This window comes from Lepisosteus platostomus, chromosome 9, assembly GCF_059453375.1.
Source record: "Lepisosteus platostomus isolate fLepPlt1 chromosome 9, fLepPlt1.hap1, whole genome shotgun sequence".
Lineage (NCBI taxonomy): Eukaryota > Metazoa > Chordata > Actinopteri > Semionotiformes > Lepisosteidae > Lepisosteus > Lepisosteus platostomus.
The window spans coordinates 55596066-55617243 of NC_142619.1; the positions used below are offsets into that span (position 1 = coordinate 55596066).

General features: G+C 38.8%; 1 protein-coding gene across 2 annotated transcripts in view; it reads left to right on the forward strand.

The window, feature by feature from the left end:
• Positions 1-15399: 15399 nt before the first annotated feature.
• The window catches only part of pde3a (phosphodiesterase 3A, cGMP-inhibited), a 177280-nt gene continuing 171501 nt past the window's right edge, over positions 15400-21178 (forward strand). For both annotated transcript variants that reach the window (XM_088645700.1, XM_088645701.1), the window contains exon 1: positions 15400-17238. In XM_088645700.1, coding sequence (XP_088501826.1) covers positions 16318-17238 — 921 coding nt within the window. In that variant the 5' untranslated portion in view covers positions 15400-16317. The remainder of the gene's footprint in view (positions 17239-21178) is intronic.

Below are 21178 nucleotides of genomic sequence, written 5' to 3' on the forward strand. Positions count from 1 at the left end.
TATTTTTAAGAAATCCACTTCTTTTGTTAATGAAAAAACACACTTATCTTTAATTTCTGTTTAAGCACTTCCAGAGTCACAATTCTGCTTGACATAAACAGCAAGGGGAAATAAAGTTTCTTTGTAAATAAACCCTTCAAAATGTATCAAATCAAAATTCATATTTATATTAGAAAATGTAAATCTCTTGTCTTTACTCATGTACTGTTTTTTACAATATCAACCAACACCTCCTTGGAATCTTATGATCTGTGAAAAAACAGAAAATATTCATTAAAAATGGCTCGAGTAAAGTGAGTGCCAGTGAGCTGCTGTTAGTCCACCACCCATTCGAACAACTTTCTTTCAAAGGTTTCTTTGGTAATACCTAGTTGATGTGTTGTTGGGGAACATGTCCGTTTTTTCACATACTGCATGTACTCTGTATCCATCCATCCACTTTCTAACCCTTTCATTAAAAACCCTTTCATCCCCCTGTGGGGGAGCCAGAGTTTCTCCTGGCAGACAATGGGCACAAGGCACGATAAACCCTGGGCAGGATGTCAGTCCATTCCAGGAAACACACGCAGACAGATACAGTACATGCACAAACTCACACCAGGACCAATTTTCCCATAAGCCAATTAACCTGTCAGTACTGTATGTCTTTGGACTATGGTAGGAAACCAAAGCACTTGGAGACAAACCCATGTGGAAACAGGGAGAACATACAAAGCGCAGAATTGAACCCAGAGCCCTGTTGCTACAGGTCAGCAATGCTAACCACTGTTCCACCACACCACTCCATACTCTGTTTGTCATACAATATTTGTAATGAATGAGGTTGTACGAGCCAGTTGCAGTGCCCTCTACTCCCCTGCGGAAAACAGGGATGGCGGACAGAGGCCTTCTGTAGCTCCGCCGACGATATCTCTGTTGAGCGACTCCGGAGACCCGGGTTCGATCCTGAGGCGGGGGGACGAACTGGGGCAGGAGCGGCAAGGGCAGAAGCCCCCAAGAACCCGAACTCACTACAAAATAATTACAGTATAGGTCCCTCCTCACAGGCTGTCTGTCACGATATTAGTCCCCCCTCCTTAAGGGTGCTCCAGCCCTTTCACGTGAGACTTTATTCTGTGCACCTGTTCCCTATTCCCAGCCCACCTTAAAAGCCAGGCGCTGACGCTCATCCGGGCTCTGCATCTGATTTCCGTATCGTGCGAGTCCGGGACCTGGAAGCGCCTGGTCCCGTTAAGGTTTTAACCTCTGTTCCCTGTCCGCCGGTTCCGACCCGGCCTTCGTGGTTTTAACTTCGTGTTTTGATGGATCTCCAGGTTTTGGACTTTCTCGTGTGTTTTTGGATATTCTCTAAGGACTACTCTTTTGGATTGTTCGCCTCGGCCACGCCTCCCCCGTGCACCAGCGCACCTTGGACACGCCCCCCTGTCTTCAGCCCCGTATTCCTGCATGACGTTTCCCCAGTGTTTCCCCACTTCTTCTTCGGATTGTGTCATCCGCATAGGGTCCGGAAAGAACTGTTCGTTACACTGTCTTCCATTACCCCAGCAGGTGGGAGGAAGGGAGCAGTATGGGAGCTGAAGAAGCACAAGGGGACCCTCAGATCCTGCCAGATTCAAACAAGCTGCCAGCTGAAAGACAGAGCAAGACACCGTGCTGCAGTAGAAGGGGTAACTCACCAATCTGTCTGGCCAATATGTTGAGTCATGACCATAAGCCCTCAAGATGCAATCACAAAGCTACAGCCCTCCAATCCCAGTGACTGAATTGCTCTACCAGAGTGCTAAAAACTAGACTCCCACAGGACACTGATCCTGGCTATAGATGTGTTTCCCAGAGCACACGGTTGTTTTCTTGTAGTTTTTGTAACTATTTAGAAGCGTTGTTGTGCAAAAGCTCTTTAGCACAAGATTTTAAAGATGTACCCCAACATGACAGGGCAGTATTACTTATCATGCAAAGAACACCCATTTACTTCAGTTATTCAGTTATTGCTTGTGATAAAAATAGTTCCCTTGTCAGGGGTACAAAGATAATTTTACAATTTGAAGAAGAATATTGCAGTCAAAGTAATTAGGTAAAAAAACATCCTCCCCAGATGTATAACTATCCAAGTAAAAGAACAACATTTTGGCTTGTTATCTCTCTCAGACATCATCCTTATTAGTGTTAGAGGTACTTTAAAAGGGGATATTTATCAGCAGAAAGATGCTAATATGTTCGTGAATCTAAGGAGTGCAGTGAAAAATGAACAATATTTTTCTCTGCAGCAGCAGAAAATGCCACAGCTTTTTTGTACATGATTCTTCAAAGTTACTGTATTTGATATATACTGGAACATACAGTACATAGGAACAAATTAAAGGTTTATTCCATGATGAAAAGAGAAGACAGGAAACATAACATTTTGGCTGTCTCACACACGAAGAAGGCTCCACAGCCGAAACGTTGTGTTCCTTTTCATCTCTTTTCAGCATGGAATAAACCTTTAACGTGTTCCTTTGCAGCCTACGCATGCTGACGCAGCTCCCTACTTGACAGTGTACGGTATAATATGCTTATGCTTATTGGAGTCATGAGTATGATTGCTTATGGTCAAAAGCAAAACAAAACAAATTGTCTGATAATTGTTCTGAGTGCTCAGAAGAACAGATAAATTTGTTTTGGTTTATCAATAGTTTCACAGACCCTAAGTAACATTACCTGGACCCTGTAACTATTTAAGAAGAGAAAGTCTAGGGTTATGTTTTCAAGGTTTCTGGAAATACAACGCAGAATAATAAGAACTTAAGAATGGTTACAAACATGTAGGCCTGTTTGGCCTACATTACACTAAGCCTGTTTGGTATTTAGTAGCTAACTGATCAAAGAATCTTATCCAGCTGTTTCTATAAAGAAGCCGGAGTATCAGCTTCAACAACATGGCTGGATCAAAATTGCTTGGGGTAAAGAATTGACTCCTGTTTTTGGTTTTAAATGCTGTTTCCACTTGTGTCATCAGTATTTCTGTTTTACTATTGGACCTCGAAGAGCTTCCCATTCCTCTAGGCCCTGGAATTACTCTGATATTTTGTTTGCCTTTTTCTTGCTTACCCACATTGTCTGAAAGATGTAAATGCTGTGTCAAAATACACACCTGTGTAAAAAGGAGCCTCTTCAAGGTCAGCGTTTCCCATTTGGCATTTATGGTTTATGTTTTTACCACCTGCATGCAAAACCCTGTACTACTCTACTCTGTATGGAATCAGCCAGGTGTTTGCCTACTCTTTCATTTCTTCTAACACTTTTTGAATTTCATTTTCTGCTTCAAAAGTGTTAGGAAGTCCTGTTATTCTGGTATGCGAGCTTAACTATTTAACTACGTCTGCAAACTTAACTACTTTTCTTACTATACCATAATCTGGATCATTGATATTTCTAAAGATATTGCTGTTTAAGTAACAGGTGAATAATACAAATAGTGAAAAACAGACCCATTAGCCAAGTGGTCAGGACGGTAACCTATTCTACAGATCCTGATAAGCGACAGTCCCTGGCCTCTGTGGAACTCAATGTATGTTAGAGGCTAAATATAAACAAGGAGAATCAAAGAGAAATTGAAAAGGAGTTTTAATTGTGCAGTCATAAATGTTTCTGGTGGTTCTAAAAACAGCTAAAACAAACATTCCATCCCAGTGAGCACAGGCACTAACTGAGTGAGAAGTTAGCTTAAAAAATAATTTTATGATTTGGGACTAGCTCTTTGTATACAAAATGTCACTTACAGTATCTGTTTTCTCTTGTCTATTTAATTACGGCGATTAAATCTTTCATTTTAAATGTTTCAAAGGAATTAAATTAAAATATACTGTACCTGCAGTTAATTTTATAAGAAGGTCATCTTGTTGTTCACTGGACTTACTTGTAAAATGAAACATAGTGTAAGAAACAGTAATTACAGTAGACCCAAACAGAGCAGAATTTAAAGGCAAGTTATGTTATAGCAAGCATTGTTAATTTTAGATTCATGGCTTTTTAAATTTTAATTTATTTGTAATAAAAATCTGCATCAGATGTCAACTGGCATATTGCTGCCTTCCAATTATGCAGGATAACTTCAATATCAAATTACTTAAATTGTACTAATACTGTGAAAATGGGACACCTTAGCTAATCTTCTATACCATGAAATGCTTTATCTTGTTTCCAAGGTCCACACTGCTGAGGTAAATGTTATTGGGAAGATGGATGCCATTTGAGAAATGTCTGGAGTTTGTGTGCAAAATATGAAAAGACAAGTGAGTTTATGGGACCTACTTTGTACAAAGCAGCATGTATGGTACTGTACATCTTAGAGTTTTAAGTCTTGAAAGCCACTGCTGTGCTAAGTTCTCTGATATCTTAGTATCTTAGTTCACTCAAAACGTCCTCTAGCATTTGTACTATCATAACAACTTTGATTGTTACAGGCTAGACTGGATGAGAAGATTGTTGTTTAGCATTCTGATCATTGGTTTCCCACAAACTCCAGGTCATCTGTACATAAGCAGCATGCTCATCACTGACATAATTTGCTCTTCACTGCACATAAAGACATAAAAAGCTACTTGTTTTACCACAAATTATGTATTGGTATCTTAAAAAGCAACGGTCAAAATTCATAAAATCACCTTAGAATTGTGCTTCTAGATAAAGAAAGAAAAAGATTGAATGAAAAGAATAGAACAGTGCAAAATGTCTGTGAACCTATGGATAGGCTTGTAAACAAACAGTGTACAAAACTAAAATGAAATACCATATCACCAAAAGTCACAGTCAGGGGAAAGCAAGTTTATTTCAATCAAAAAGATGTATTGAATTATGTGCATTCCAATTACATTTTGCAGAATGTCTACTCAGCCTAGTTACTTTGCTAGTATCCCTGCTTATTTTCTGTGTAAATACTGCATGTCATTATGTACTGTAGCTCATGGTTTTAAAACACATTTGTTATGAAGAATTGTGATGAAAACTAGTAGTGTACTTTAGAAATAACTTCACTTGGTATGAGAATGAAATTATATACTTTTACATTTCTCTGATATTTAGAAAACGCTCTCAGTGAATCATTTGGGATAGATTACTGCTTTCTAGGCAACATTAGAAGCAGTGAATAACCATAAAGTCAGAGTGGGGTCTATTTGAAACAAACACTGAGGATGTAAAATTGCATCCAACTTCTGTGTGGCAGTCCTCCACCAAAACTTAGTTTGCAAAGCATGACATACAGTAAAATGATTTCACCATACCTAAGGAATGCATTGCCTTTGCTCTGTAGTCACAACATGAAGGGGACTGGAGGTTATTTAGATCATTGCAATAAATCCATGCTACTGATACAGTAATTCCAAAAGTTTGTTTTTGTTTAAACTCCACATAGTAAAATACCACTGTGGAATAATAATAAAAAAAGACTCAGCTCTACATGTAGGAAAAGGGTACAGTAGATTATGGCAGATACTTGGGAAATTGTGCCTAATTAACAAAATTTTACATCAACTACAGTATGTAAGATACAGAAAGACAAACTACAGTGCCTTGCCCGTTTACAATGATGTGCCATTTTGTTGAATTGCAAATAATGTATACACATTTATAGTTCATATTTTAATCAAAACTTAATTGAACTGAAATTGAACATTTTGTAGCCGAAAGAAGTTAAATATCAGCACAATGGAATGAATCAAAACTAAAAAAATGAGTATTCACCCCCTGGGTCTATACAGTACATCGCAGAAGCATCTTCAGCAGCAATTACAACTCTGTGGCTGGTCCACAACCAACTACCAACTTTGTACACCATGATGTTACACCTAGTCGTCTTTGCAAGCTTGCTCAAGCTCTGTCAAGTTTGTTGGAGATCCTTAATAACTGTGAATTTTTACCATAAGTCTGACCACAGTAGGATTCAACTCCTGGCAACTCCAATGGGCCATCCAATGATATTCACTTTCTTCCTGTTGAGCAACTCCAATATAGATTTTGTTTTCACCTGCTGAAAGGTGAATTTAAATTTTCATTCTCCAGCTGAATAAAGCCTGGTTTTCTTCAAAGACTTGCCCATACTTTGTTCCTTCCATTTTATCCTCAGTCCTGAGAAACTTCGAAGTCCGTGCTATTTAAGAATTATATATATATCTGATACAGTGTATAAGAAGGACTTCCATAACATCCATACAGTAGTGCTAATGACTAATATGAGTTACAGATGGCTCTTTTTGGAGCAAGAAATACATTAAAATACGTTTTGAAAACAGCAAAACTTAATTTTAAAAGAGACCGGCAAAATGCAGTACATTGTTGTCAGTTTTTTAGAACTCAAAATGCAGTTCTAATTGTCAATTATTTGATTATTCTGAAACTGTGTGAACTGACAATATAGCCTGAACCTGAAGGCCCTTTTCCAGTTAGGCTGTGCTTTCTGAAACTATGTTAATATATGTAGAATCATGTAATGTTTTTTTTAATATATAAAGTATGTGCGTCATTCAGAGTGAAATGAGCAGATGAGTACGCTAAGCATTGTTCCACCAAAACTCGATTAATTGTTCTGTTAAGTCAAACTGTGTCAACTCTTATCTTGTTTACAGCATAGTTTAAAAAGAAAGCTATCTAAGCTTGTGGATAATGAACTGTGGTAGGTTATGAGATGCTGGGTGAATTTGATAACCAAGTTTTATGGTGCCCTTTGCCTCCATAAAATCCCATTTGTGACTGTAGCTTGTTGAGATTGTCAATGCACATTATTTATGGCCTCTCTTAAAATTGGAACAATGTGCCAATAAAATAAGTGCAGGGAACTTACTTCATATGTCAACAGCACTGTAACTCTACAGTATAATGAACTGTTACTCTATTCTTTTCTGTTAAACATTTACCACGTTAATGGCGTTTGGGCCTCAAAGAAATGTGAACACTCCCAAGTTTTTGTACTTTCTTCAAGGAACTTACAAATCACTTCAACATCACTTGAATAGCTGCTGTATAACTTTCTAGGAAGTAGTTTGAGAGGATAGAATCCTAAGAGAAATAAAGATGTATTTATTTCTATATTATTATATAGCATATTATATAACAGAGACCAAAAGTACAATACTGTGCAAAAGTCATAGACATTTTAGACATACGGTATCTAAAAGTTTCAATATACTGTATGCACTATATGTTATAAACTTTAATGTTTTGCTCATGCTTCCACTAATACTGTGTAGTACTATAACAGTGTTGACCTTTATTAATAATGTTTAGTTTTGAGAGGAAAGAAACCAAGCCTGTCATTCCAGATCTTTTATTCATATTGATCATATTGCTCCAGAAAACCTTCATCACATCAACTCCAGGCAAACAATACTTGGATAGTAACATAACATAATTCAAAAAGTCTAAAACTGCTGAACAAAAGTGCATATACAGTATATAAATACGGTATATATTTTGAACACTGGTGTTTTGAGGAAGCTTAGCATTCCTTAAGGTTAGGTTTGCTCTTGACTTGTTAAAAGACTCTTGAATCTAAAGACATATAGTAATTACGTTAAAACATATAAAAGGTAAAACATTAATTTTAGCAATGTGATTTGATTTTAACAATAATCCATTGAAAAAGGAACTTAAACCCAAGGTACAGTATATTGAATCTTCAGGACAAAAACACAGTAAGAGACAGTAAGTGTATATGGAGTGTCTTTTGCTTTTAAAGAACCTGACTGACTCTCTTTAAAAAGCTGGAATTCTGCAAGGTGAATGAATACTTTTGCATGCCCTGCTATTCCAACTCCTGTTTATACATGTCCTGAGTTCTGACCAACAAAGGGAAAGGCAAATACATCATGTCTCTGCATGCTTTGACATGAACAGATTTTAAAACTGGTTTTAGGCTCCTAAGATACAAGACTATAAGACGTTTGCTCTTTCCTAAACTCATTAGTTTCAGTTATGTCAAGATCCCATGAACGCAGGGGTGTTAACCATAGTGTATGGCTAAAGTATATACCGGGGTGGTACAGTGTGGTCTATCTGAAAGTCACCCTTAACTCCTCAAAGTCTCCCTACTCGGCCTAGTCTGCTGAGGCACTGGTGTGAGGCTAGTGCTGCTGACGTGTAATAATTTCCACCCATTTGGATGCTGTATTCAGGGGAATAAATTTAACCCCTTTTATATGTAAAGCACTATGGCCTCTGCTTTACATTTTGTTGTGTAAATATAATTAAACTATTAATTAATAAGCCTCACCATCATGGCAAGAAAAGTGCTGTACTTGGTATTGGAACTGTATGGACTAGAGCAGCATCTGGGAGCTTTTCATTGCATCATAACAAGTTGTTAAGGCCTTCCAACTTTTAATTACAAAACACTCTCACAGCAAAGCAGAAGAAGATGAAAAAAGAAGATGCAGGCATACTGCATGTGTGGTTGACTAGGCTCGCAGAGAAATGAACAAAGGCACTGATGCCACTGATAGGCATATGCAAAGCACTACATGGGCAAAGTAAGAAATAGATATGCCCAAAGAAAATACAGAATTAAACAAAACTGTTTTTGATTCTGAAGATGTCCACTGAGTTGAAAATGCCAGTGCCTTGGAGGATGTTTAATACTTGAATCAGATTCCTTCTCTGTTCAAGACTAGAAAAGCTCAGGTATTTTATCCTGTCAGTCCAGGTAATTTCTTTAAACTTCAGAATACACCAGATTGACACTCTCTGGACTGATTGAACGTGGCGACCAGAATTTTACTTAATATTGTAAATAAGGTTTAACTTGTGCAATGTCATATTTTACTCCCTTATATTCAAATCGTTGGTTAATTATAATTATAATACCCCAACATTACATTTGCTTTTTTATTGCCTTATCATATTGTCTTGAAGAAGTCAGTGATATGGCATTATAAATGTCCTTTTCAAAATTATCTTCTTCAAGGTCAGGGTGTTTGCCCAGTTTTGATTGTGTCTAAGTCCTTTTCCATTTCTTTTTTGCAACTTCAACAGTGTTTGCTAATCTTCCTATTTTCTGCAAATGTCACTAAGGTACTGCTTACATCAAAATCTAGATCACTGATATAAATTAGGAAGAGTAGTGGTCCTAATGGAGATCACTGCGGTATTCCACTAATTATATCACCCCCAGTAGTGCATTTCACTCATGTCTGTACTCTCTGTGTTCTATCCACCAAGCAGTTCTCAATCCAATTGGTAAAATTAGTAGAATAAATCAGGCCCTTGAGATATTTTTATTTTAAGCACTTCTAGCACCTTTGACATAATCTTATTTAGTATAGCTTTTTTTCTTTCTTAGCCTTAGGCATGTTGTCTGGTCCTTCCTTGGAAAATACCTGAGTTAAATATTCATTTTAAACGTTATCCATTTCCTTTCCATTGTCTAGAAAATTGTTGTTATTATATCCCAGATACATTTTACTTGTCTTTTGGTTTTTGTCTTTACTCTTCTTTTGTTGTAATACTAAAAAAAACCTCTTATTTCTTTTAACCTCATTTTATCTTGTTAGAGAACCTGTTTGATCAAATAAAGCAAAGGTTTATTAATACAATAATTTACAACGGAATGTTGTAAACTATTACAAAAAGTACAGTATAGTTTTGTTATAATTATAACAATGATTTTACTCCGTAATGGTAGGCATACAAATATCGTTTTGTACCACAGAGTGGTTTAAAATTGTAACGTAATATAAAACAAGAAAATCAAAGTAAATCCATTCTTCAGATCAATGTTTCCTGCAAACAGAGGCCTCTGAAGAAGGTAACAGCATTATGGAATGTGGGACACCACCACACTGTGAAAGTCCACTACAAGCAGTCTGTGCTCCAAAGTATAAAATAAATAGATTTAGGAAATCGTTTATCCCCTGTGCAATTTCTCTCTTAACTAATTGAAGAAAATGATTGGATTTATTTAAATATTGTTTGTCCTGAATGCTTTGGCTGTTGGTTTGGCATTGAATGGATTGAATGGTGTTGGTTGTTTTTCTTGCATTGCTGTATCCGCCTCAGAACTCAAAACCGTTATTTGAGTTTATCTCTCATATGTTTGGATTAACTGTAAGGTACTTTGGGTGCCATATTGTTTCTGTGGCCAGCTCTATTTTAGGTTTAAGCCCTCTTTTCACAGTTGACAGTTGCTACCATTTAACCGGATAGGATAATTAAATGAGCAGCAGCATGGTGGTACAGGGGTTAGCAATGCTAACTCAGATCACTGGTGCCCTGGGCCCATTTCTGGGGGTGCTGTCTGTGTGGAGTTCGTATTTTCTCCTCATGTTTGCATAAGTTTCCTACGCATGCTCCAGTTTCCTCCCACATTCCAAAGAGATACTGGGAGGTTAATTAGCTCTTGGGATGATTTTGCCTTGGTGTGAGTGTGTGTGAGTCTGTGCTTTTGTCTGCCTGCCCTGCAAGAGTCTGGTGCACCGTCAAGGGTGTATCTTGCCTTGCACCCATTGATTGCTGGGATTGATGCTTAGAAAATGGATAAACGGAAAAATAATGTATATATATGATATATTTCATATGTCTGTGTAAGAGGCAGTAAAAGATGACAATTACAGGGAAATGTGGTACGTCTGAAATTAAAGATTAATGTTGCATTCCATCAGCAACATGAAAGACACGCTGTGTCAGATCTGCCTGTTACAGACTGATGAATATTTAAATTGTCCCCCTGACGGTGAAAATGGTGCGTGAATCAAACACCCTGCATTCACTTCAGCTTGTGTTTTTCTGAGAAATCCATTCACACACGTATCATGTAAGAAACATGCGATTAAATAGATTTTTTTTCAAATCAAGGAGATTATTTTTATATTTCATGATGAAATCTATCATACGCCCTGTGGCTTTTACCCTCTGAAGGTTCAGTCAGAATTACATTTACATCTGAAACCGTTGCCTTTAAGTTCCCATTAGTGCACGTATCTATCTTCCATCCCAGTCCATTCCAGTCCACAGGAGGCCAGTACATTAGGGCACACTCAAACACAGACATGCACACACTCACACCAGGACCAATTTTCCCAAAAGCCAATTAACCTGCCATCTCAATCTCCTGTTAGAGGAATCCCACCTGATGGAAACCCATGTGAACACGGGGAGAACATACAAACTACACACAGCTACCACCCTAGGAACTGAACCCCTGGCCCCAGCATTGAAATGCTAACCACTGTGCCACCATACCACCCCCATCTACTGTACACATAACCTTCCAGTTAAGTTTCCTGCAAGCATTTGAATTAGAGACATTGTGAGCTTAAATATACTGTAACGCATATGGCCATCAGGGTGTGTAAGAGCCGGCTTACCAGAGCGGTGACGTCGCCGCCCTTCCCTGTGATAGCAGGACTACAGCTAGTGGGCTGTAGGGAGATCTCTCTTTAGCTCACCGGGCTGGGTCCCTGTTGAGTGACGCGGGAGTCCCGGGTTCGAGCCCCTGAGAGTGGGGGGCCGACCTAATGCGGCAAGGGCGCCCGCCTGAACCCCCGTTGCGTTACAATATTCAAATCTACACACTCGAACTGTAATTTCATGCTTTCATCTGACTCCAGCTTCCCTTTAAAATAGTAAGAATTATTTTGTGTCATCAATATCCAGGATTGGTAAATCCTTTGTAATTAGCTGAGTAGCATTCTACCCCCATTGAAATGTAATGAAATATAATCAGTGTGCTTATACAGTATATCAGCCTTTTCAAATCATTAAGTTGCACTTTTGCTATATAATATACCCTGATTTATAATTATGATAGTTAATAGTGTTATTCCATTTTTATACGTAAGTGAAACAGTGCAAAAATAAAAGACAGGATAAAGCCATTTATTTCAGTTTTCTGTCTTTTTTACTTTCCACAAAGTAACCTATTTTACCAGAATAAAATAATTACATTTTGTTTTCATTTTCAAAACATTTTCCATTATTATCATCCTCCTTTGCATTATTTGTTCTTTCTAGCATTTCTCTTTTCTTTATTTATCAGTGCTTACAACTGATTACAATGTTACAGTTCTCCATTTCTTTAACTGGATCGTCTTATGAAATCATTTCAACTCAATTTCTAACTGTTTTATTAAAGCATTTGGACTACTGCTTTTTTCAGCTTGATTTACTTCTGAGATGAGTCTGTTCTGGGCTTCAAGCAGAAAATCTTGCCATCTTTTCTTGACTGATTCATCCTCCTCTCCTTTTCTACATAATCTAAAATCAATTTCATGTGTTCATAGTTTGCTTTCCTGAAATTATAAACCTGTGTATCAGATATTCTCTCTCATTACAGTTTCACAGTTCCCTAATGTTTATCTAACCTCTACTTCCTACTTTTTGGTTAATCTGTGTTGCTTTCCTATACCACCTGTCCTGTCCTTGTGGAATACTGTGAATGTTGGATCCTTCTTTAGCCATGTTGCTGTAGATCCAATTACATAATAGTTTCATGTTGTTAATGCGGTAGTTTCTGTCTCTTGTGCTTTGTTCCTAAAAATCCTGGCATTTACATATGAGCCTGTCATTCCCCAGTTCTTTGTTGTTTTTTTCTTCACTTTTCATCTCTACTCCCTATGTATATCCTTCCAGATTTTCTTTGGATTCTACCCCTTGTGTCTGCACAATAGCCTTTGCCAAAGAAAGGTTTCCAGTGGTCAAGAAAGCTAAAGCCTTCTCCAGCACATTATGTCTTAAACATGTGTTGTGTTTTGTCAGCTTTGCGTAGTGCTGGCCCTGAATTACACAGCAAGTTTGTGCAGCATCGATTTTTTTTTTTCCCTCCTGGGTCATTTCCCTTCATCCATCTTAATGATGTCTTTTCAGAAGCTATTGTACAGCAGGAGCAGGCCGGCACAAAAAATAACAACCAAAAATGAGAGGAAAAAACCTGATCACACAGAACATTTAAAAAGAAGACAAACAGCAAACAAAATAAATAAATATTGCATAGGATTTATTCTGTAATTTGCAGCACAATCCTTGACTTCTGAACATGCCACACAGCTGTTTTGCTGCTCCGCTTAAGTGGAGCCTCTGCCACTGATCACTGATATGCACTGCAGTCCCCTCGTCTTTGTTCTCATTCTCTTATTTTTTCCACTTCTTACAGGCTTACAGGACAGCAATCTGATTTCAGAAGAGTGATACTGGAGCAACCCAGTAGAAGGTTGCTAGGCTTTTGTGCTCGTTTCTGTCTGAGCTGTTTCCATTACCCTGAGCATCAGGAGGCTCTTGCTCACTTTAAGTGGAGCATCAAAGGTACAGTATATCCTCCTGGGCATGACTTTAGGAGGACTGTGGGATGGTTACACCCAGAGACAGTGATTCTGCAAATGCAGTATCATTGTTGCTATTGACATGTACAGATCTTCCATTTTTACCGTTATACGCTATTATGCGCAAACGAACACATTTGCGAGGTGGGTCAAAATCACGACCTGGCAAAAACAATGGTTATCATCGTGTGTTGAGTGTCTGTGACTGGCTGAAACTTTACATTATCTTCCACACAATTTCTGTTATTAATTGCAGATGTTTAGAGATGTCTGGCAACACAAAAAAAAAAACTACATCCAGCAAAGCAAAGCCTGTGTCAGGATAGTCATGACTGAATTCTTTGTTGAGTTAAAAAAAAATGAGGTGGACGAAATCCCTCTGAGGAGAAAGGATTAAATACACGTTTTTTCATTTTAGTCTGAGAGTGAATGGGAATAACAATTTTACAAATCCCTGTGTTTACGATATACAACATTTTGCTGGTTTGGTTTTTTCCCCCAAACATTTTAACTTGATCGTAAGCACTGCAATCTTTTGGTCTATGTCTAGATATGATGTATTTAGAAAAGCCCTGAAAACCAAGAACAGGAGGTGCGTTTTTACACAAAGGGTGGTGGGAGTGTGGAACAAGCTAGCCAACCTTGATGTTGAAGCTGAAACCCCGGGTTCTTTCAAGAAACAGCTGAATTTGATCCTAACAACAATTACTGTAGCTACTAACTACCTAACGACATGCTATAGAGGGGCTGAATGGCCACCTATCATTTGAAGGTGTACTTATGGTCAATATATGTTTTTACAACTGAGATCAGTTCATGCTAAAGCATGAAACAAAACAGAAGCTCATAATGCCTCTTGATGCCCTCTGCAGCAGATAAAATAAATCCATGCTTCTGGTGAGTTAAACAAAGCCTTGACACACCTGGGATGTTTTCCACTCTGCTGGTCCTGGTTGAGGAAGAAACCACAGTATTAGCTCAGTCAAGTGTTTAACTCTGTGTTTCATGGCGACAACTGCAGAGCCAGTTATCCTTCCATTAGGCCACAGGGAGACTGTTGGTACAGTGTACTGTCCAATTGGATACATTTGGTTTATGGTGTGATGAGGAGCAACTGGTTAAATACTATGACTAGCAGTTGCCTGACTGACACAGCTATGGTTTACTGCCTTAGTGGGATTTTTGGAGATTCTGTAAAACATGTTGGTGAAAGAAAAGGAGACAAATCTATTTCCTATACAATATTCTGGACCAGTATCAGTAACCGTCCATAGATTTGCATCTAACTTTCCATCTGTAAACTCCATATATTGTGCAGGGGTATACTGTAATAACCTTCAATCACAAAAACAAAACAGTATTTCCTACAGTGTAAGTCTTCTGGCAAAGAAGGCACTTGTGAAGACAATCAGGTCTATAGGCTGCTACCTACTGTATTCTCGATAGAACACAACACACTGACAGAATGGCGACTATCTGTGAATATGCCTTGCAGATTGCAAAGTCTTTCAGAAACCTTATTTGCATTAACGTCAGCCTTGGTTAGTAAGTTATTCTCAGGTCTTTAAACTTGATATACAGATTCACTTCTAGGTGCGCGATCACTTTCAAACCAATGGTATACTATGCTGTTTTTCCCCCTATTGGGACATTCTGTTGAGGCGATATTGACGATGTGTCTTACATTGCACAAAAAAAAAATTAATCAACTTCGGTGTACAAGATCTATGCAGTAACAGTCCATTAAAGTTAATATTGATAATGCCGTATGGACTGGACAAACGAGGTCTTTTGTAGACCACATGGAGACCTGAAAACAACAACAAAAAAAATAGTTATCTACACTGTCCGAAACAGAATATTAGCGCCGTACGCCAAAAAATGCGCACTATATTTGGATTCCATTTTTATTAAATGTCTCACTCGAGAAAGTACAGCGTGCTCTCTTTACCTGTCCTATCCACGAGATATTACAAAATACAAAAAAAAAAGAAAGAATTCCGTTATTCTCTCCAACATTTTCTTCTAGTCTGTTATACCACAGTAAACTTAAAAGCGAGCGACCGCGTGTGTCCGGGAACCTTGTGCATAATGAAAAGACCAGCAGCTCAAGCAAAACAAATCACCTACACACGGAACAGAAACCATGCCTGGCTAAAAAAAAAAAACTATTTGAAATGCAGTTTTCAAGTATCACCGTGTACAAATAAAAACCTCGACCATCTGACACCGCCTGTAAGTAAAGCTAATGGTTTCTGCTGCGTTGCTATTGCGTCTCGTAGCCTCTGCTCTGTATGTATGGACTTGCTTGAGGACCTGGAAAGAGCTATACACAGCAGCACCAGCAGTTAAGCGGGCAGATCGCAAACAACCCGCTTCCCCGTGTTTTGTTTTTGTACAGTGATCTGGAGCTAAAAAACACGGATGCTGGATTTTCTATACTTTACTAGCTTTAAAGAAAGCGACGGGACCGTAGGCGATTCCAGTCCCCGGGCAGAGCGACACGTTTCTTTCTTTAAAAATGATCAGAGAACAGCTCCGTTTCCCAGCGGTCGGGAATGGCGTTCGTATTTCGGCAAGAATAAAGAGTCTTCGGGTATGAAGACATACTGAGTCGAGGAGGGAAATAATAAAAACGGAGCGCCACGAAGGAGGAGAGCGCAAAACCCGAGAGTGAGACATTTACTGCACATGATGAAAAGCAATGGCCTAGATCTGGAATCGTCTGGAGTTGGTCTGTCACCCTGGGCTCATTGAATGCTGTTTGGGGGCTTTTATTTGACTACCTGCAGGAGACGAAGGGGATAATTGCTGTAATCGCTGATTGCAACCTTAGTGGAAGACCTGCGCTGTTCCTTAAAACTTTGGGATCACTTCTTTTATACTGTACTTTTTTTTATATAAATATGTATTTTTTGTAGGACATATTTTTTTCCCTTTACAATAAAGTGGAAATAGTGGTCGCCTATGTCTTGGTGTGTAATTTGGCGCTGCTAGAGGTGCGAGCTTTTGTCGACAGACAAAACTAACAATGGCAGTGACAACAGAATCTGATCATTTTCGGGGTAAATCGATTTGCACTTTCGAGAACAGCAGCCCCTGGGCCCCCAGTCGCAACGGGTATGTGAAGACGTATGTCACCCCTCTGTCTCCAGACCGGGACTGCGGATCGTGGGTAGGGCTGATGATGACAAAGATCTGGAACTCCAAGAGACTTTCGTCTGCGTTATGCGTGGGGTCGCTTTCGGTCTTTCTCGCTCTGGTGGTGAAATTTGTGAACGGGGAACTCGAGCACAACAGCCGCAGCAGCGGCAGCCGAGACAGCCAGACGGGGTCCCCAGTTCACTCCGCGTCAGGGTGCGCGGTGGATCAGTTGCAGTCCTGGGGGCACTTGGTATCTCATCTCTTCACCTTAGTATGTGCCTTCTTCTGGGTGGGCTTGTATCTGATGCGCTGTGGAGTCCCGTTAAAAACTGCCCTTTTCCTCCTGACTGTCTGGCACCTGGGAGAAGCAGCAGCCCAGTGTCTCCTGCTTAGTGCGGACGAACTGCTGTCTTTCACGGCAGCCGTGGTGACACTCGCTCTTTTGACAGGCGGAGCACTCATGTTGGTGAGACTGAAGCGGGGCATTTCTGTTGTCATCTTCATCAGCTTGGTCAGGACGATCTCGCTCCTTTCGCTAAACAAGGTCCGGGCCAGTTGGAGACCTTACTTGGCGTACCTGGTCGGGGTCCTGGGCATTCTGCTGGCGAGGTATGCTGACAGGCTCCTGCCGAACCAGGGGACTCATAAGGAGGGCTGTACCTCCGTGACTGGAGCGAAGGAAGAGATCCCGGTATTTAAAAGGAGAAGGAGGTCCAGCTCGGTAATATCATCAGACATGGCACACGGTCAGCCTAGCGGCAACAAGACACACAGAAGAACTTCGCTGCCTTGTATTCAAAGGGATCAGGTAAGGAAGAGATTAAGGATGAGCATGTACGGAGCACACAGCAGTTGCCAAGTCCGACTTTGCTCGGGATTTCTGGGCATGTACAGTGGGATAGGATAACGGGGCCTGGGAGGCACTGGATTAAAGTCAGAGTATTAATGCAATCTCACCTCTATCCGTTTCCCCTGCGGCAAAAAAATATATTGGGAATAAAAGTGGATTTATGTTTTTTTTAAAGTAAATTGCTTGAACTGTTTACCCTTGAATGATCCCTGACATATTTATATGTGCGGTAGGATTTTGGCTGTGATACAGTATATAAATGCAGTGCTTTTTCTGTGTAAGGTTTACTTTTGTTTTTCGTTTGCTATACACTTGTGCGTATACTTCTGTACTGTATGTGAGTGACGGTAACCTTACTGTAGCCTTACTTTTATCAAAGTAGCTGGATGTCTCAAAAACTACAGAAACAGATATACAGAATACAGAAAGCGACAGAAGTTTGAGAGACATACAATATGCTGTACATAGAACTCAGGCCACTCAATTTTAAAAGAAAATCCTTTACTATTTGAAGACAGAGCTTACTAAAAATCCTTTCACCCAAACAGCAGAAATACTTTTTAGTTATGGTTCATAGTTTTTAATAGAAAGCTCTGTGCTGTGCAGTACATGTCATGGTCGTCTTGGAAATTAAAGAGACCGTGTGTTACCTAGAGATGCTTAAGCAGAAAGCATAATTCTGAGAATATTTCTGAACCCAGACCTACGGTTCACCAACTTTGTAAGGTACAGTAGGTGCTCGTTTAGGGGTGATCACTATAAGCCTGTGATTAAGGACTGAATTTACAGTAAAAGGAACTCGTTTTCGAAGACAGGGGAGCTTGCTCATTAAGAACTGCAGAGCAGTGCAGTCCATGGAACTGCAAATGTTCTTGGGAACTTTAGTCATCGCTCGCTTTCCAAAGAACAGCAAACGAATAAGACAGAATCTGCAAATAGCATATTAAAAATAGATCAATACAGTCCTTGGCATATTCATCTCTACTCGTGTCAAAGTGCGTCCTTTAAAGCGTACAGATTTGATCATTTGCATGGTTAATGGGTCAAACATAGATTTTCTGAATATTTTGATACTGTACTGTATGTAAAAATATCAATAAACATTAATCCTGATTTTTAAACAAAAAAAAAAGAAAACCACCTGATCAATTAACAAAATCCAGGAATATACGTATTAACGACATATATGTGAGTTTCCCATAAAATGTATAATTATTACAGTAGCCTGTTATAGATATCCTGAGGCACAGCGGCGCCTATAAATTGGTGATGAAGCCGCTTTTTTCTTGATGCGAATTAACTTTAGTCTAAATATCGGCGTGCGAAATACGTTGTTTATAAGTAGCCAACTACAGATGGAGAAAAAAAAAGTTCTCTCGATTTAAATGTGTGGTACAGTAACATCTAAGACACCCAAGTGTAAATAAATCTGAATCTGAGGTTTAAGTGCCATCACGTTAAATTTCGAAAGTAATGTGTGATTTGCATTTTTTTCTGTTTTACTATGGGATAATAAGTAGGTGAAATTGTTGGAGTAAACTGTCGCCTTAGTGAGCAACGTTTGGCCGTGTGAGTTCTGCTTTCTCTTCAGAATGTATGCATTTATTTTAGGGGGTTTTAACTCATGAGGCAATGTTGAAAATATGAGCAAAGGAGGCAGGTCCTGTAAAATGTTATCAGTGTAACACAAACATCATGTGTAGAATTCGTCGAAAAAGTGATGGATTTCTTCCTAAACTGTTACAGATTACAGATGACATGATAACTGATCTCCATGTGCATGAGTGAGCAGAGTCTCAACACCGCAGATAATACTGCGTTGTCGGAGAACAGGATCGGCTTGTGGTTACTTCAGATTCTTAGGAATTGTGGATTTTTGGAGTGTCCGTGTCCTTATCGTGTTTTGTAGAATCACATTTAGATTCTTTGAAAGCTCTGTGTCTTGGTCAAGACTTAACTACAGTTCTTTTACGAAATGAAAGACTGTGTGCTACTGTATGTACAGTATGGACTCTTCTAGAGATCTCATGGTTTTTTAATTACCTTGACCATATGTTGTTAAGAGCACATCTAATATAAAGTTTAAAAAATCACAATTTACGGTCCTGAGCTTATCCCTCTCAATTTACACCTCACTTTAACCAGAATTTCACTTCTAAAGTGCCCAGTGCAAAACTCTGGCTGTTTGAGACGTTGCACTGTACTCGTTGAAATGTGCTTGATGAATTAGAAATATCCCTGTGAGCACGCAATCAGAACAGTCTTTTTTATTTTAACCTTGAACATTATTTTACTCTCATTTACTGTACTTTTTAGCACAATACCCACATTGATTAATTTATTATCCCTTGATTGGTTGTCATAACATGCTGTCTACATGTTGATTTTAAAAGACATTGAATAATGGATAAAATAAAGTGACAAGGGGAAAAACTTTATTAGCTTTTCATTACTAGTTACAATGTGTTTTGAATACAATTTCTTTGTAAACCGTTTACAGTGTATATTTCTAATAATGCATTTTAAGTGAATAAAATTATAGTGGAATATAAATGCTATCATTAAAAAAAGCTAAACGTATTGATGAAACACGTTAAACCTTTATTTTAATATTACTAAATATTTTATTTTTTAATAACAAACAGTACTGTATATGTTTTGATTTGGAATTTTCTTAGTTCTACGGATTTGCTGTGTCTACTGTATTTCGTTGTCCGGCTTCATCAGTATTGGAAGGAGCCCTCTAGTGACTGCGTTGTGTAACTACAGACAACGGGAAGTCCGTGTGTTCAAAGATGGAATTTTGTATGACAACACGATTTTAAAAACAAATGTTTGAAAAAAACAAACACATTGCAGCACCATGAATAATTTTAGCATTTCTAAATCAGAATATCTTTGTGCATAATGTATTGTTACGTTTCTTCTGTGCATATTTGGGAAGCTGCAGTGACTGTTTTAGAAGTCTACAATTTATTTTGTATAAGACCTTTAGGGATCTACGCCACAGGCAAAGAACAGGGATGATTAAATGAGAGAGCTGCTTGTCCAGAGATTATAGCCTTAACCGGACACTCCTCATGCATGGCTGATACTGCCATACTTGACATTTTCTTAATTTGAGAGATAACAAGTAGCCATTATTATCTGTGTACAATAAAAGAGGACTAGCTATGCTTAAGGCTATTATTAAGTACTGTAGTTCTTATTTGGCTAAATAAAATGGAGATTTCTGACATTTGTCACAATACATGGTAACTGTTTACTGTTGCATATCAGAATATAAGAAATGAGAGGTGGCTATCTGGCCCATCAAGTTCGTCTGGTTTTCAGTAGCTAATCAATCCAAGAGACTCATCCAACTGATTCTCGAAAGAAGCCAGGTTATTGGCTTCTACAGCATACCTGGACAGCTTGTTCCATACACCCACAGCCCTTTGTGTAAAGAAGTGCCTCCTGTTCCTGGTTATAAATGCACTTCCATTTACAGTACGGTTTCCAGCATGTTTCACTGTTTAGTCTAAAGTTCGCCCAGTTGACAAGGGTGTCTAGATCAGTGTCTTTGATAGTCTGTATCATTCCCCCCTTGAAGTCTTCCATGTTTAAGACTAAAAAGGTTGAGTTTTTTTAGCCTCAGTGTATGCCATTCCTTCCTCTTCCCCAGAATCCCGCTGGGTGCTTTTCTCTGGACTGATTCAAGGGCTGAAATATCATTCCTATAAAGTCGTGAGCAGAATTGTATGCCATGTTCTAAATGGGGTCTTGCTTGTGCATTGTGTGGTTTAACATAACACTATTGCCTGCCATTTTGTTTGCCTTGTCTACTTTTGTGTAATTGTGTATTGTGTAAAGGAATGGTGTGCCTGCTGATTTGAAAATATATCAGATCAATGAAAAT